The sequence below is a fragment of the Schistocerca gregaria genome, chromosome 1 (assembly GCF_023897955.1).
Source record: "Schistocerca gregaria isolate iqSchGreg1 chromosome 1, iqSchGreg1.2, whole genome shotgun sequence".
Taxonomy (NCBI): Eukaryota; Metazoa; Arthropoda; class Insecta; order Orthoptera; family Acrididae; genus Schistocerca; species Schistocerca gregaria.
The window spans coordinates 1,038,070,806-1,038,086,254 of record NC_064920.1 but is presented as its reverse complement, the minus strand read 5'-3'; the positions used below and the strand labels follow the sequence as shown (position 1 = coordinate 1,038,086,254).

Below are 15,449 nucleotides of genomic sequence, written 5' to 3'. Positions count from 1 at the left end.
CACAGTGGACACAATTCTCTTAACAGTTTTTCGTAGGCGATATCTACAGTTGTTAGATAATAAGAAAAAGCATATTTGTGCCATTAGCTGCGCAATTTTATATTTATTCTCTACCGGTTTCGATTATTACCATCATCTTCACAGGAACAAAACAGTGTACGTGTTGGCCGTTTTCCTGCCATCAGCCATACAAATGTAAGTTTATACTTCAATGGTTCCGTTTATTACACTCATCTTCGCAAGTGAAAAACGATGTAGATGTACACTGTTTTTCTCCTATGAATCGAAACCGGTAGATAATAAACAAACAATCGTTCAACTGATTGTACAAATTTGCTTTTTTCAAATAATTCTCTTTGCTGACGATGTAATCATCACAGTTAAAACCTCTAGAGATCCACCAACAAAAGAAGGGTAAACCTAGTTCCCATTAAAAAATTTCACTTGTTTTCTTTAAATTATCTGTGCCTCAACAATTAGCACAGCTAGTTACAACGCAGTATGCAAGTTACACAGTAACCATAGGACATGGGATAATGTAATATATAAAAGTATTCACTATTTCCGGATATGATTTTTCTCTGGCAATCGAAAGTTATCTGGTCCATCCTCTGCTGATGAAATTGTGATAAAGTTATTTTTCTTCGAGTACATCTAACCCACAATGACAGATTCTGTGGAAAATACATACACAGACAAGAGAAGATCATTGTACATAGCCACGCTGGGTTGCCGTGAGGTCTGAGGCGTCTTGTCACGGTCCGCGCGGCTCCCCTCGTCGGAGGTTCGAGGCCTCCCTCGGGCATGGGAGAATGTGTCGTTCATACAGTAAGTTAGATTAAGTAGTGTGTGAGCTTAGGGACCGATGACCTCAGCAGTTTGGTCCCATAAGACATTGTACATAATTTTTATATAGGGATTAACCCTGTGTTGATTTACTGCCTCACTCCTTCTTAGCCAACTGTTTAAGGCAACTAGAGGAAACGTCAGCAGTTTTTCAGTTGTTAAATTTCTCTCTAACTATTACTTTCAACTTTAAAAAATAGAAGTGGGCTTAGATTAGTTAACGATCTGCACAGTATATATCACTGACATTTAAAATAACTGGATTTTATGAACATTTACATATTGTGTGACATCACTTTTATGCGTGATTTTGTTCTTAGCGCGACGCAGTCAGGTGTTGCATCAGCGGTATTCCAAACTATGGAAGTCAGAAGTAATCCAAATAATGAATCCAGTGATTCTGATCAAAATACTTAAGGGTGCAATTTGCTTAATTAAACGTTACTGTGTAGCAACGCGTCTGCTTTTTTAAGAAGGCTAATTATTATTATTATCCTTAATTCCCCATAATGGAGATCGTTAAAACACAATCAATATTCACAATGACAATATGGTACATAAATTGGTACATTTCAAATTCATGGCACTTTTTTCTGTCTCTTTCTTTTCTCTTCCCAAAAACCTCTCATAAATTCATTGTGTTTCTTCTTCCTCTCTTCTGTCCACTTCTTTCCTGATTTCTTCTCTTTTGGTGTTTCTTCGAATTTCTGTTGGTTGATTTTTTCTCTGTATTGTCCTCTGTTTGATATTTCTTCTGTGGAGATGTTTAGATTTTGGAGGTCTTCCATGGTTTCCTTTACCCAGTTAGTTTTCACCTTATTCGTCATCACTATGTTAAAAATCTTCTTGGTCTGCCTATTTTCATTCATCCTATGAATGTGCCCATAGAATTTTGCCCTTCTTTTTCTGATATTGTCTGTAATTGTCTCTGCCTGTTTGTACAATTCCTTTGTTGGTCCCTGTCTTTGAACTGGCCCATAGATCTTCCTCAGAATTTTCCTCTCTTGCTTTTCCATTTTAATATCCCATGTTTTTGTATTATTAGTGTCGCGGTTGGCAGGAGAGCCAACACCATGTTCCTAGAGGAGGCCGAAATGCACGCGTTTCAGCTCACGCAGGCTGGCGTGAGGTCTGAAACATGACAAGGGAATTAGAATTGAGAAAAACGGACGTAGCTGGTGGAATACTTAACTTTAATCCATTAATGATGCACGTCGCTCGTGACAGTACATGATTCACAATATCAATGGTAACTGAATATGGTGCCTTGCTAGGTCGTAGCAAATAACGTAGCTGAAGGCTAACTATCATCTCGGCAAATGAGAGCGTAGAAGTCAGTGAACCATCGCATGCAAAGTCGGCTGTACAACTGGGCGAGTGCTAGGAAGTCTCTCTAGACCTGCCGTGTGGCGGCGCTCGGTGTGCAATCACTGATAGTGGCGACACGCGGGTCCGACGTATACTACCGGACCGCGGCCGATTTAAAGGCTACCACCTAACAAGTGTGGTGTCTGGCGATGACACCACAAAGTCCAGTATCGATTTATGTACTACAAAACCAGTTCCGAAGAGTTTGAGATTTCTTCCTGGGATGGTTATGGCTGGTTTCCCCTTATATATTCTGTAATTTTCAGAATCAAAGTTGTTCTCATCTGCAAATCGTGTTTCCTGTATTGCCAGAACTTTGATGTTGTATTTATCCATGGCGTTTGTTAATTGTTTCAGCTTACCTGGCCTAAGTAGTGTGTTGGTGTTGAGTGTTCCCATGTAAAATACTTTCTTCATCTTGATGGTTTTTGAGAGGCTCCGATTCTTCTCTTCATGACATGCCTGATCCCCTGGAGTCCGATGATCAGGTCTATTACCCAGTCTTACTGACTGTGGCCCAGGGTAGTGCATTCTTTCCCGTTATTCTGTCATGATTATTGGTTTGTGTTGAGGTATTTGTGGTGAAATCACGAAGGCTCTCACATAATTTCGACTGGAGTTTTGAGTTCCAGAAGATTAACTTACATACGAGCTCACAGAGCCAACAGACGCTGACCAGAGTACCGGTGGCTGCCACGCAGACGTGTCTGGATTTGGGGGCTTCGCATGTCACCCTATGCAGAGGCCCTCACAGAGTGCTACCATCCGGAGCCAGATGGACCCAGTTTTTTTTTTTTTCTAGGTGTTACTCCTCCCCCTCCTCCTTCCTCATCACTTGCGAGATGAGGCCCCTTTCTCTGATTACATACAGCATTCACGTTGTCGTTGTTGCTCAGAGATTAGTGCTTTCACTGCAGCGTTCTGCTAACGTAGCCTTAATCATAAATGATCAACACTCCGAAATCATTCACTATCACTCTTATGCCACTCGTCCTATAGTACAAGGACAAGTATCAATCAGTAACTTGTTCCTCCTATTCAATGAAATTCTTCTGACTTAATTCTATTCAGTGCTATTCCAATGAATACTGACAATTTTTAGTTAGCTTGCAGTTGCCATGTGGTCACCAGAATCTATCACCGTCTTCTTGTAGATGTAGTGTCTGATGCACCAACAGGTGCTGCTGTGGAGCATCACTGCATCCCGGCTGCTAGGATTACTCACTGAAACTCTCCTTTCTACCATTAATTTCTTTTAATCTGCTCCTCTCTGGGCTATTATTCCATTCTACACTACTTCTGGGTGCACACGGCCCTCTGCGAATTCAATCGGGAATATTCCTTCGGAAGCTTTCCTCAACATGTGATCGTCTTAATGTTTGACTGTCATTCTAACTTCCACTCGAAATTCTTCCACAACATTTTACGGAGCTCTACATCCGCCGCCTTGGCAATCCAGCAAGAATAATCTTCATTGGCGTGTTTAGCAATTACTGAGAAGTAAACAGTGGTCAGTTGGCTCAGAACGTGTTATCACATCCTGTTTGTTACTCATCTGTTCCATGCACTTGAAAGCCTTTGTCTACTTCTCAGTGTGATCTACCATCTAATTAAATTGTTAAGATATTCTGATGTAACATGTACTTAAAATTATTAAAATTTTCTTTGGTCAGGGGACCACTGAACGTGATGCACCCATCTGGAATGCAGCGCAACCACAATTTTTGCCCTGATCTACAGTGTGGAATCACTACAGCCCCCTCAAAATCAATTTGAACATGATCCTAAGCAGCAAAGGGTGTCTACCATTTTTCAGCCTCCCTGTTATGCGCCCTCCTATGGCGTAGTGACGGAGGCGTGCATGAATAAAACGCCACAGGGTCCTTCTAAGGCGTCCCAATTCGGCAACACACTCGTTGGCTCCGACTCACATTTCTTGAAATTTGTAAACATGTGCCTTTACAGAGAAAACTGGCGAAGTATTCCTAGGCAGCTGCTGGCAGGTAACTGGCGCAGGGGGGGGGGGGGGGGGGGCGGACTGAGTGTCAAGTGCTTGCCTACCTGCGGGCACCTACAGCTACTTCATACGTTTTCTGTATAAAGGCACATCTTTAATATTTACAGTAAATATAGTAGGATGCTATCGATGATGTTGCCGCATTGAGAGGACTTAGGGGTGTTCATTTGCAGTTTTATTCACGTACGTGTAAATGTTGCACCCTCACATGATCATCCCGCAGGAGAGCTGAAAATGCGTAAGCAACTTTTTCTACTTTGGACTGCGATCAAACTGCATCGAATAGTTTTGAACGATCCCTAGCTCTTCCACACTGTACACCAGATTCTGCGATCATGTTCAGTGGAGATCCAGCCCACGTATTCTCAGAGAAGGCCGGCCGCGGTCGCCGTGCTGTTCTAGGCGCTTCAGTCCCGAACCGAGGGACTGCTGCGGTCGCAGGTTCGAATCCTGTCTCCGGCATGGATGTGTGTGATGTCCTTAGGTTAGTTAGGTTTAAGTAGTTCTACGTTCTAGGGGACTGATGACCTCAGATGTTAAGTCCCATAGTGCTCAGAGCCATTTGAACCATTTTTTTCTCAGTGAAGAGTTGAAACGTCCGGAAGTGTCAGATTGTCGAGAATGTCGGCTGTTGCACATTGCAATACGAACTGTCGTTTTCGACTGCGAAATGTGTGGAATCAATGACCCAAGGAAAGGTTTGGTTTCGTTGACTCACTTTAGGCCACCCTCTGAGCCCTTTTAGTGTTCACTGTAAGTGGAGATGTGTCGGAAATGTTTTCCTCAACCGCCCTTAAGAAAACAGCGTGATTTCAACGTATGGGCTTCACTCTTCTGACCTCCATCGCGGAGCGGCAAAATAAGAGGTGAAAGGTGGGTAAGAGGGAAGTGTAACGACCTTCCCATTGTATAGCAGATCCATGGTGGCACTGGGCAGAAGTTTGTAAAATTTGGTGTCAATTGACATTATTAACCCACCTTACAATTCACATGAACTTCAGAGCTCTGGTCTTTTTTTTTTTTTGGCATGTGTTGACAGCTTCTTGTTTGAAGCGTTGTCGAGCACGAGGGCCATTTTGCAGGGCGTCACCCTTTTGGACCACTACAGAGGAAGCTTTTAGGCTCCTTTGAGATAAAATTCGAAATTAGCCGTCGCAATGGGAGTCAATCACAGGGTTTAGAAAAAAGTGATCCTCCAATTGTGTTGTGCAGTGTCAGAGAGCTCATATCTCTGTTTGCTGTCCTAAACACCTCCCTCTTATCCCCGTTAATATCATAGTTATACAAGCTGTTTGTATGAGACATATTTCGAGAAAAAATGTGAGTAATTTGTATTAAAGGAAAATTTCGTACTGACACTGCTGTAAGCAAGAATCAGAGTTCTAAGGCAACGTAATTAAAGCGGACACTGCATGTGATATAATTACGCAGAAAACTGCAGGCGCTCAATTTGAGACTGATGTTGGAACAACTTTCAGATGAATTTACCACAATCTGTGATTTGGTTCATTATTTTCATTCAGTTACAGAACTGACTGAATGAAGAAAATGACGCTTTATATCATTTATAAGGTTTGAAGGACACATGGCGGCTTAGACAGCACGATTCTTTTTCCTTCAGTCTTTTGACTGGTTTGCCATGTTCCCCCTTCCCAGTGCCAAGATTATTATGTCATTTAAGCCCACTTAATTTTCATCAGTATATGTAACATCACATTTCAAAAGTTTTTCTACAATCGTAGCTTCATTTCCATAGAATGACGTGTTCCTGGTGTACCTTGTCAGTAATTTCTTTACAAAATTAAGGCCACGCTTGATACAAATAAACTTCTTTTGGTAGAAGGTGTGCGCTGCGGCAAGAAAAATCCGCTACCAACATGTGCGAAAGATTTATCTCAGGCTTGAAGCACCTGAATGAATCTTTTGTTATTAGTCAGACAATTCATGCTGTCTCATATTAAGTGTTATGTCATTACAGCAATAAACGAAAAACTACTTGGCTTCGTGAAGACATCAGATAATAAGCAGGCGTGTACAGTTTAATCAGTTTCATGAATTAATTTTCATTTGCGATAAATAGGACCAGAAATCAGACGACTTTTTCAAGAGAAGTGATCCAAGATATTCCCAAGGACATTTTAATCAATTTACGATGCAACTGTTAATGGAATTTACGTACAGAAGCGGTTTACATGAGTAAGCAATGTAACGCACATTTGTAGATTATTTTCCTCAGTGAAGACAGAGCTAACAACTTTGTAGTAAAAGTGTTATAAGCTCGCTGTAGTCAATTTGTGTACTCTTTTACATCAAACTGTGTCGAAATGTCTTCTGTGTGTCAGGAAATTAATTTATCCATTTTGTGACAGTTATTGCCGCCTTCGATGTTACGCCCTTGTTTTTGTAACTATACCACAGTGGATGTAATGATGAAATAAGTATGCTCCATTGAAATAGAATATATTAAGATTTCCTGTTTCGGTTCCTATTAAGTAGTGTAACTGGTAGGGCAATTGTTTTCACGTTAATGCTTCATAATTTTCGACCTAACATAAGCTTTGTTTCATGTTTTGAGCAAATTGCAACCCTAGATTTGCAGAACACTCAAATATGAGGGATGGAAAAGTTATCTGAGAATTTCAACACACTTCCAAAACGCGTTGTATTGGTTCAATTAGTTGTGACAGAGAAAACTTTGTTTAATTTGTTATAATTTATCGGAAAAATCGCATACCGTTCGTAGATGTTCATGTGCAGAATACACTTAATATAGCTGTGTCAGGTAATTCATTTCAAGAGTAATTTGATACTTACTGCTTAATGCTTAGAGCGCCAGAGATGACAACCAAAAGGCTCCTGCTATGAAATGACATGGCACCCCAGACCAGTTGTCGGGCCGAATGGCGAGCGACCGGCACTTGTAGCTTATTGCTCTCTTTGGGGTTTCCGGACAAGCTTTCGGTGGTTATTGGGTGAAGCGAGACTCATCACTGAAGATCGTTCTATTCCTGTCAATCAGATTCCAGGCCGAAGACGCGTCTGGAATGCCTGCCGTACAGTCGACAATCAGGAGTGATGGTTTGGGGTGCAATTTCTATTCATAGGAGGAACCTTTTGGTTGTCATCTGCAGCACCCTTACAGCATCGTGGTATTGTCTTCCACGTTTCGCAACATAATCCTTCCCGGCACTACTTCTACTAACTTGGCCAGCAAGGTCGTCGGTTCTCTGCCCAGTTGGGAAAGTTTGGAGCGCTGTGGGAGGGTCCTCCAAGTAGCTCGGGATTTTGACGATCCTGCGCGCCAATTGGACAAAAATAGGTACAATATCCCTCAGGAGAGCCAACGGCCTTGCCGCAGTGGTAACACCGTTTCCCCTCAGATCACCGAAGTTAAGCGCTGTCGGGCTGGGCTAGCACTTGGATGGGTCACCATACGGTCTGCTGAGAGCTGTTGGCAAGCGGAGTGCATTCAGCCCTTCTGAAGCTAATTGAGGAGATACTTAATTGAGAAGTAGCGGCTCCGGTCTCGTAACTGACATACGGCTGGGAGAGCGGTGTGCTGATCACATACCCCTCCATACCCGTATCCAGTGACGCTTGTGGGTGAGGATGACACGACGGCCGGTCGGTACCGTCTGGCCTTCCAAGGCCTGTTCGGGCGGAGTTTAGTTTTTGCATCTCCCAGGAGGACATCCAAAGACTTTATGGATCAGTGCCAAGCCGAATAGCTGTTCGCATAAGGGCCAGAGGTGGACCAACACGTTATTGACTTTTTCACCTTGTGTATCTGTTTCTCTTGAATAAGTCATCTACTTTTACAAAACTGTTGATGGACGTAACAACTACAGACTTTAGCTCTTTCAAATAATTAATGGTGCCTCGTTTCCATTTTTTTTCTTACAGTGTATTTTATACAGGAAAAATTAAGGATTAACATGTTTTACTGGGGCATTATGGAGTGCAATAACATTCATTAATTTCATTTTCCGAAGATGACAATTCTGGCGACATAAGCCCTATTGCCAGTTGAAGTGAAATTTAGCTCTTACTTTCTGCCGTTTACGAATCTTTGCCCCTCCGCCACACACCGTTGGGTGGCTTTCGGAGTATAAATGTAGAACGTAGAAATGTAGTCAATTTCTTCATTCATTGCAATTATCCGTTCCACTGCCTCATTAGAATAACTGCTTTGATACAATAACGGTTCATCACTGTTCATCGCATGACATTTATTTGTGCGTTTTCAGCATACACCTTCTCTTTGGAACAAAGTGTAATTGGATGACATTTGCTTAAAACTTTTTTTTTCTTTTTTTTACATCCTTTCTTGACCTGCATCTACTTTCTGGAGTTTCAGCATGTTCCACAAGTTCATGATTATCTCCGGTTTCTTCCAGAATTTCCTTCTGATCTGAGAAACATTAGAATTCCTTGTCAGTGTTTGAATCTTCCCTTTCGCTTCGTACCTCATCTTCAATACATGGAAATGTTAATGCTCCATCATTATGCAGTTCAATAGATTGTTTCTGTTTCTTATTTTGAGTTGAACATTTGCTGTTCAAAAATTAATCCCTTGATTTCACAACATGTTTCATTTGTGCCATCCAAATCTTTTACCCATATAGAGAATATCCTACAAGAATGCCATTTTCTGCACTTGTGGATAATTTAGAACAATGTCTTTTATTGGGCATGTGAACAAAACCTTTGCATCCTATAACCTGTAAATGTCTTACACTAGGCTTCCTATCTGTTCACAATTCATGAGGCATTTTTTCATTGTTGTGGCTATTTGTAACACAATTTCTTATGTATGCTGCAGTGTACATCAGCTACGCCCAAGAACTCTTCAGTAAATTACTTCCTAACTTCAGTGACCTTACTATATCCATTAATGTTCTGCTGAGGCATTTAGGTATATTGTTTTGCTCAGATGTGTGTGTCATTGGTTTTTTACGCCAAATTCCTTCAGATTCATAGAATGTAGATCGTAAATATGTGTGAGAGACGCTTGTTTATTAACTATTACTTGTTTACGGATACAGTACATATTTTCACCATGCTGTTGTATTTCAAACTGGTTTATCTTTCTGCAGAAACATATTTACTGGATGGATTATTGTTGTTGTTGTGGTCTTCAGTACTGAGACTGGTTTGATGCAGCTATCCATTCTACCCTATTGTGTGCAAGCTTCTTCATCTCCCAGTACTTACTGCAACCTACATCCTTCTGAATCTGCTTAGTGTATCCATCTCTTGGTCTCCCTATACGATTTTTACCCTCCACGCTGCCCTCCAGTACTAAATTGGTGAGCCCTTAATGCCTCAGAACACGTCCTACTAACCGGTCCCTTCTTTTTGTCAAGTTGTGCCACAAACTCCTCTTCTCCTCAGTTCCATTAAATACTTCAACATTAGTTATGTGATCTACGCATCTAATCTTCAGCATTCTTCTGTAGCACCACATTTCGAAGGCTTATATTCTCTTCTTGTCCAAACTCGTTATCGTCTATGTTTCACTTCCATACATGGCTACACTCCATACAAATACTTTCAGAAACGACTTCGTGACACTTAAATGAATACTCGATGTTAACAAATTTCTCTTCTTCGGAAACGCTTTCCTTTCCATTGCCAGTTTATGTTTTTTATCCTCTCTAATTCTACCATCATCAGTTATTTTGCTCCCCAAATAGCAAAACTCGCTCCCTAAGTAGCAAAACTCATTTACTACTTAAAGCATCTCATTTCCTAATGTAATACCCTCAGCTTCACCCGATTTAATTCGACTAAATTCCATTATCCTCGTTTTGCTTTTGTTGATGTTCATCTTGTATCCTCCTTTCAATACACTTTACATTCCGTTCAGCTGCTCTTCCAGGTCCTTTGCTGTCTCTGACAGAATTACAATGTCATCGGCGAACCTCAAAGTTTTTATTTCTTCTCCATGAATTTTAATACCTACTACGGATTTTTCTTTTGTTTCCTTTACTGCTTGCTCAATACACAGATTGAATAACATCGGGGATAGGCTACAACCCTGTCTCACTCCCTTCCCAACCACTGATTCCCTTTCATGCCCCTCGACTCTTATAACTGCCATCTGGTGTCTGTACAAATTGTAAATAGCCTTTCGCTCCATGTTTTTTGCCTCCACCGCCTTTTGAATTTGAAAGAGAGTATTCCAGTCAACATTGTTAAAAGCTTTCTCTATGTCTACAAATGCTAGAAACGTAGTTTTGCCTTTCCTTAATCTTTTTCTAAGATAAGTCCTAAGGTCAGTATTGCATCACGTGTTCCGATATTTCTACGGAATGCAAACTGATCTTCACCGAGGTCGGCTTCTACTAGTCTTTCCATTCGTCTGTAAAGAATTCGTGTGACTTATTAAACTGATAGTTCGGTAATTTCCACATCTGTCAACGCCTACTATCTTTGGGATTGGAATTATTATATTCTTCATGAAGTCTGAGGGTATTTCGCCTGTCTCCTGCATCAAACATCACTGCATGTTTCTACACCTGAAAACTGACTTTTAGAGGCACCAGGAACGCCATACATTGCCTTTACAATCCACTTGCAACTGGTCACAGTACCATGCTGTGTATTGTCCTGAGAACTAGGAGGATACGCACCGTCCATCTGACGTCCGGGCGCCGTATGTATAGTCATCCGCACATCCGATGAAGGCCCAGCTGAGACGCACAAATGCGTCGATGAGTTCGACAACGACATTCCAGGCTGCGAGAGAGCGAGGGCGCGGCTGGAACCGCCAGATGACGACGCCCGATACGGCCAGACCCAGCGCTGTCGACACCAGGCCGAAAGACCCTGCAGGCACCCCAATAGCATCTCATACCAAAGCTGTCACTCCTGCTGCGTCTCACACACCACCACTGCAGGTGTAGTGCATTACGTTCCTTGTTGTTACCTCTACCCTGTACCTATGTATAGTATTCATTCGTGATTTTAAGTGTTCATTTTCTTTGGCAAAATTTTCTGGAGCTTCCAGCCGCGTCACGTGATTTGGAATCAACGAGCTTTCGACCTGGTACTACTCGGCTATTGTCAAGTGGTGACTGTCTTTTGGTTGCTGCTACCGTCCTTATGCAACACCGTCTCAAAGGAAGGCCTCGGCGCGTGTTGGTGATGTCACGTCAGCTAGGCACGGCGAATGACAGGTCTGGGCGTGCTTATCACTATAAATCTCTTATTTTTTGACAAAATGTGTGGTATTGTTTTGGATTCTGCCGTTTTATTTAGATGAAAGATTTTCTTACTATCGTGATACTACAAATGAATATCATAGTTCTGTATTACTGAATCCTGTAGAAACAGACGTAGATCAATATGAGAAGATGCTTTGCCCCATTGCAAGAGTCTGAAATTTTACACTCAAGGAACTATATTTACTTGATCCATTTTCTTACCAAAACTTACCCCAACTCCCTTACAATTAACTCGTTTCTTTTGTTTATTTTCGTTTGACATCGTCACTGGAAATGTGAACTAATTTACATGTGTAAATGTCCAACTGTTGCCAGTCATTAGATTACAGTCGTTTTCAACGAAAGGAATGCTAAACACGAAACAAAATAGCTACATACATAGAAAATACTGCTGAGCTTAAACTTTTTTAAACATGCACATTAGAAAAGATTCTCTCTTGCAGCTGAAAGGAGAAACTTTATAAGATAAAAAAAATTATTTGATGTAACAAGTATCTCTCTTTTGCCTCTTCTTCTGTCCCCCACCCCTCCCCCAACGTGTACAATCGTAAGATATTTCATTAACATTCAGTGCTCCTCACCCCATAGTCAACCAAGATACCTAAAGAAGAGCACCAATATGTTCACAGTTTCTTGTAAAACCAACACAGTATAAACGTAACTTCCTCAGATTTACAAATAAGGCAAAGAAGCACGAATTCTGTTGCTGCTGGACCATGAAGTTGTTTTTGGTTGTCAGTCTTTAAAACAGGTGGAAATTTAAGTTCAGGAGTACACTATTTGTTAACAAGTGTAATGAATTGCACAATTAATTGATTTCAGGAATCTCTCAGAACAATGTGTGTTGGTCAACTACCGCCAATAGTTTCACATTTTCCTGTGTCAGGGAGGGAGACACCACCATTATGAGTATGCCTGCAACAGACCTGGCGTTCGCCGTGCCTAGCTGACGTGACGTCACAAACAAGCGCCCAGGCCTTCCTTTGAGTCGGTGTTGCCTTATGTGGCCGTGGTGCCTTTTGTGACTTCACTGTTACACCCTACCTCGCCATGTAAGGCAATGTTTACGCTGTGCACCCGCAAATACCGCTTCAACCTTCCGATGGCCGGTCCTAATCCGGGCTTAGCTGCAGCCCGCCGTCTTTACTGAGAGTTTTGTCAAAAGTTTAATCTCGATCGTTTTTTTATTACACTATCCTGTCTGTGGAATCACCATCTGTCGAGGTAACTTTTTGTACTGAGTACCTTGCTGCATCGAGCGATAGTCCTCTCAGACGATAAAAAGTTACCAAGGAACTGTGGCACTTACGGAAAGAATTCAAGGAAAGCGACTACAACAACCACCAGATTTAACAAGCCATCTTTCCGAAAACATGTAAGCAGGACTCGAAGAAGCTTGTGAATTTGCCGTTCTATGGCTCAGAGACGGGGAAGTTTAGCCGACTGCTGAAGCGGCAGAAAATCAATTCGGTCTTCAGGGCTCCAGCGAAAAGTCGGCAGTTAATGAGGCCTGTGAAAGACGAGGTAGGCCTCAGAACGCCATGAACCAGTGGTTACGGACAGTTTTATATGGAGAGACTGTGCGTACTACTGTATAGCCCTGAGTAGAACATGAGATGCTTTCGCCTTCGGAATCCAGAGAAAATGTCGATGGCAGAGCATGATGTAGAAAACGAACGTCGTATTACACTCGACGAGACGTCTGTTATTACTCGAATTAATAATCTCCGGGATAGCATAATAAAAGAAGTGATCTAGATCAAAATTTGTGACAACCCGGACATCGGAAGGTTGCGGCAGGCGCGCAACGAAAAACATTACCTCATCGGGTGCTGTAGCAAGCACCAGTGACTTCACAGACGTCACACCAGTTACATGACAGCAGAAGTAACCGAAAATCAGCCACCCCTTCACAGTTTCCCAAGAGTACTCAGCAGGAAGCTCGTGGATTTTAAACCACATGACACGACTGGGAGCTCGACACATTTGTCAGTAGATATCGCAGCGAAACCATGCAATCGTATATTCATTTTCTTTATTTTTAGCCAACGTATATGATACGTGATCATAAAATAACGGAATTTTTTTTTGAAAGAATGTTACACTCCTGGAAATTGAAATAAGAACACCGTGAATTCATTGTCCCAGGAAGGGGAAACTTTATTGACACATTCCTGGGGTCAGATACATCACATGATCACACTGACAGAACCACAGGCACATAGACACAGGCAACAGAGCATGCACAATGTCGGCACTAGTACAGTGTATATCCACCTTTCGCAGCAATGCAGGCTGCTATTCTCCCATGGAGACGATCGTAGAGATGCTGGATGTAGTCCTGTGGAACGGCTTGCCATGCCATTTCCACCTGGCGCCTCAGTTGGACCAGTGTTCGTGCTGGACGTGCAGACCGCGTGAGACGACGCTTCATCCAGTCCCAAACATGCTCAATGGGGGACAGATCCGGAGATCTTGCTGGCCAGGGTAGTTGACTTACACCTTCTAGAGCACGTTGGGTGGCACGGGATACATGCGGACGTGCATTGTCCTGTTGGAACAGCAAGTTCCCTTGCCGGTCTAGGAATGGTAGAACGATGGGTTCGATGACGGTTTGGATGTACCGTGCACTATTCAGTGTCCCCTCGACGATCACCAGAGGTGTACGGCTAGTGTAGGAGATCGCTCCCCAAACCATGATGCCGGGTGTTGGCCCTGTGTGCCTCGGTCGTATGCAGTCCTGATTGTGGCGCTCACCTGCACGGCGCCAAACACGCATACGACCATCATTGGCACCAAGGCAGAAGCGACTCTCATTGCTGAAGACGACACGTCTCCATTCGTCTCTCCATTCACGCCTGGCGCGACACCACTGGAGGCGGGCTGCACGATGTTGGGGCGTGAGCGGAAGACAGCCTAACGGTGTGCAGGGCCGTAGCCCAGCTTCATGGAGACGGTTGCGAATGGTCCTCGCCGATACCCCAGGAGCAACAGTGTCCCTAATTTGCTGGGAAGTGGCGGTGCGGTCCCCTACGGCACTGCGTAGGATCCTACGGTCTTGGCGTGCATCCAGGTCGACGGGCACGTGCACCTTCCGCCGACCACTGGCGACAACATCGATGTACTGTGGAGACCACACGCCTCACGTGTTGAGCAATTCGGCGGTACGTCCACCCGGCCTCCCGCATGCCCACTATACGCCCTCGCTCAAAGTCCATCAACTGCACATACGGTTCACGTCCACGCTGTCGCGGCATGCTACCAGTGTTAAAGACTGCGATGGAGTTCCGTATGCCACGGCAAACTGGCTGACACTGACGGCGGCGGTGCACAAATGCTGCGCAGCTAGCGCCATTCGACGGCCAACACCGCGGTTCCTGGTGTGTCCGCTGTGCCGTGCGTGTGATCATTGCTTGTACATCCCTCTCGCAGTGTCCGGAGCAAGTATGGTGGGTCTGACACACCGGTGTCAATGTGTTCTTTTTTCCATTTCCAGGAGTGTATTTAAATTTCTATATAAAATACATCACCTCAAAACACTGTCCCCTTTAGATATTATTCTTTGGCCAGTGTTTTCTTCCAAGTCACCGAACACTTATGGCACCCTATCTTTGTGATCTCATCTATAGATGTAAAACGGCTGCCCTTGAGGTATTTCCATCTGTACAGAAAAAGGTCACATGGGTCCATGTCTGGTGTATATGGCATCTGGGGCACCAGCACAGTATTGTTTTTGTCCGCTAATTAATGAACAAGCAACGAAGTGTGAGCAGGTGCATTATCGTGGCGCAAAATCAGTGAGATGTTTCGCCACAAATCCGGAAGTTTAACGACTCCACCATCTAAACGACGCTCGACCTTGTAAGTAGCACTCCTTTTTTATCTTTAGGACACTTTGCTGTTAAAATGAAAGAACTCAGAGAGTATAACTTTCACATTTGACCTCACTTCTAGAGCTTTTGTCCGCCTTAGTGAGCCCTAATCCTTCC

General features: G+C 43.1%; 1 protein-coding gene across 2 annotated transcripts in view; it reads right to left on the bottom strand.

Moving 5' to 3' along the window:
- LOC126279664 (solute carrier organic anion transporter family member 74D-like) overlaps positions 1–15,449 on the bottom strand; it is a 147,784-nt gene that overhangs the window by 58,179 nt on the left and 74,156 nt on the right. For both annotated transcript variants that reach the window (XM_049979697.1, XM_049979696.1), the window contains exon 9: positions 10,867–11,062. In XM_049979697.1, the coding sequence (XP_049835654.1) occupies positions 10,867–11,062 (196 nt within the window). The remainder of the gene's footprint in view (positions 1–10,866; positions 11,063–15,449) is intronic.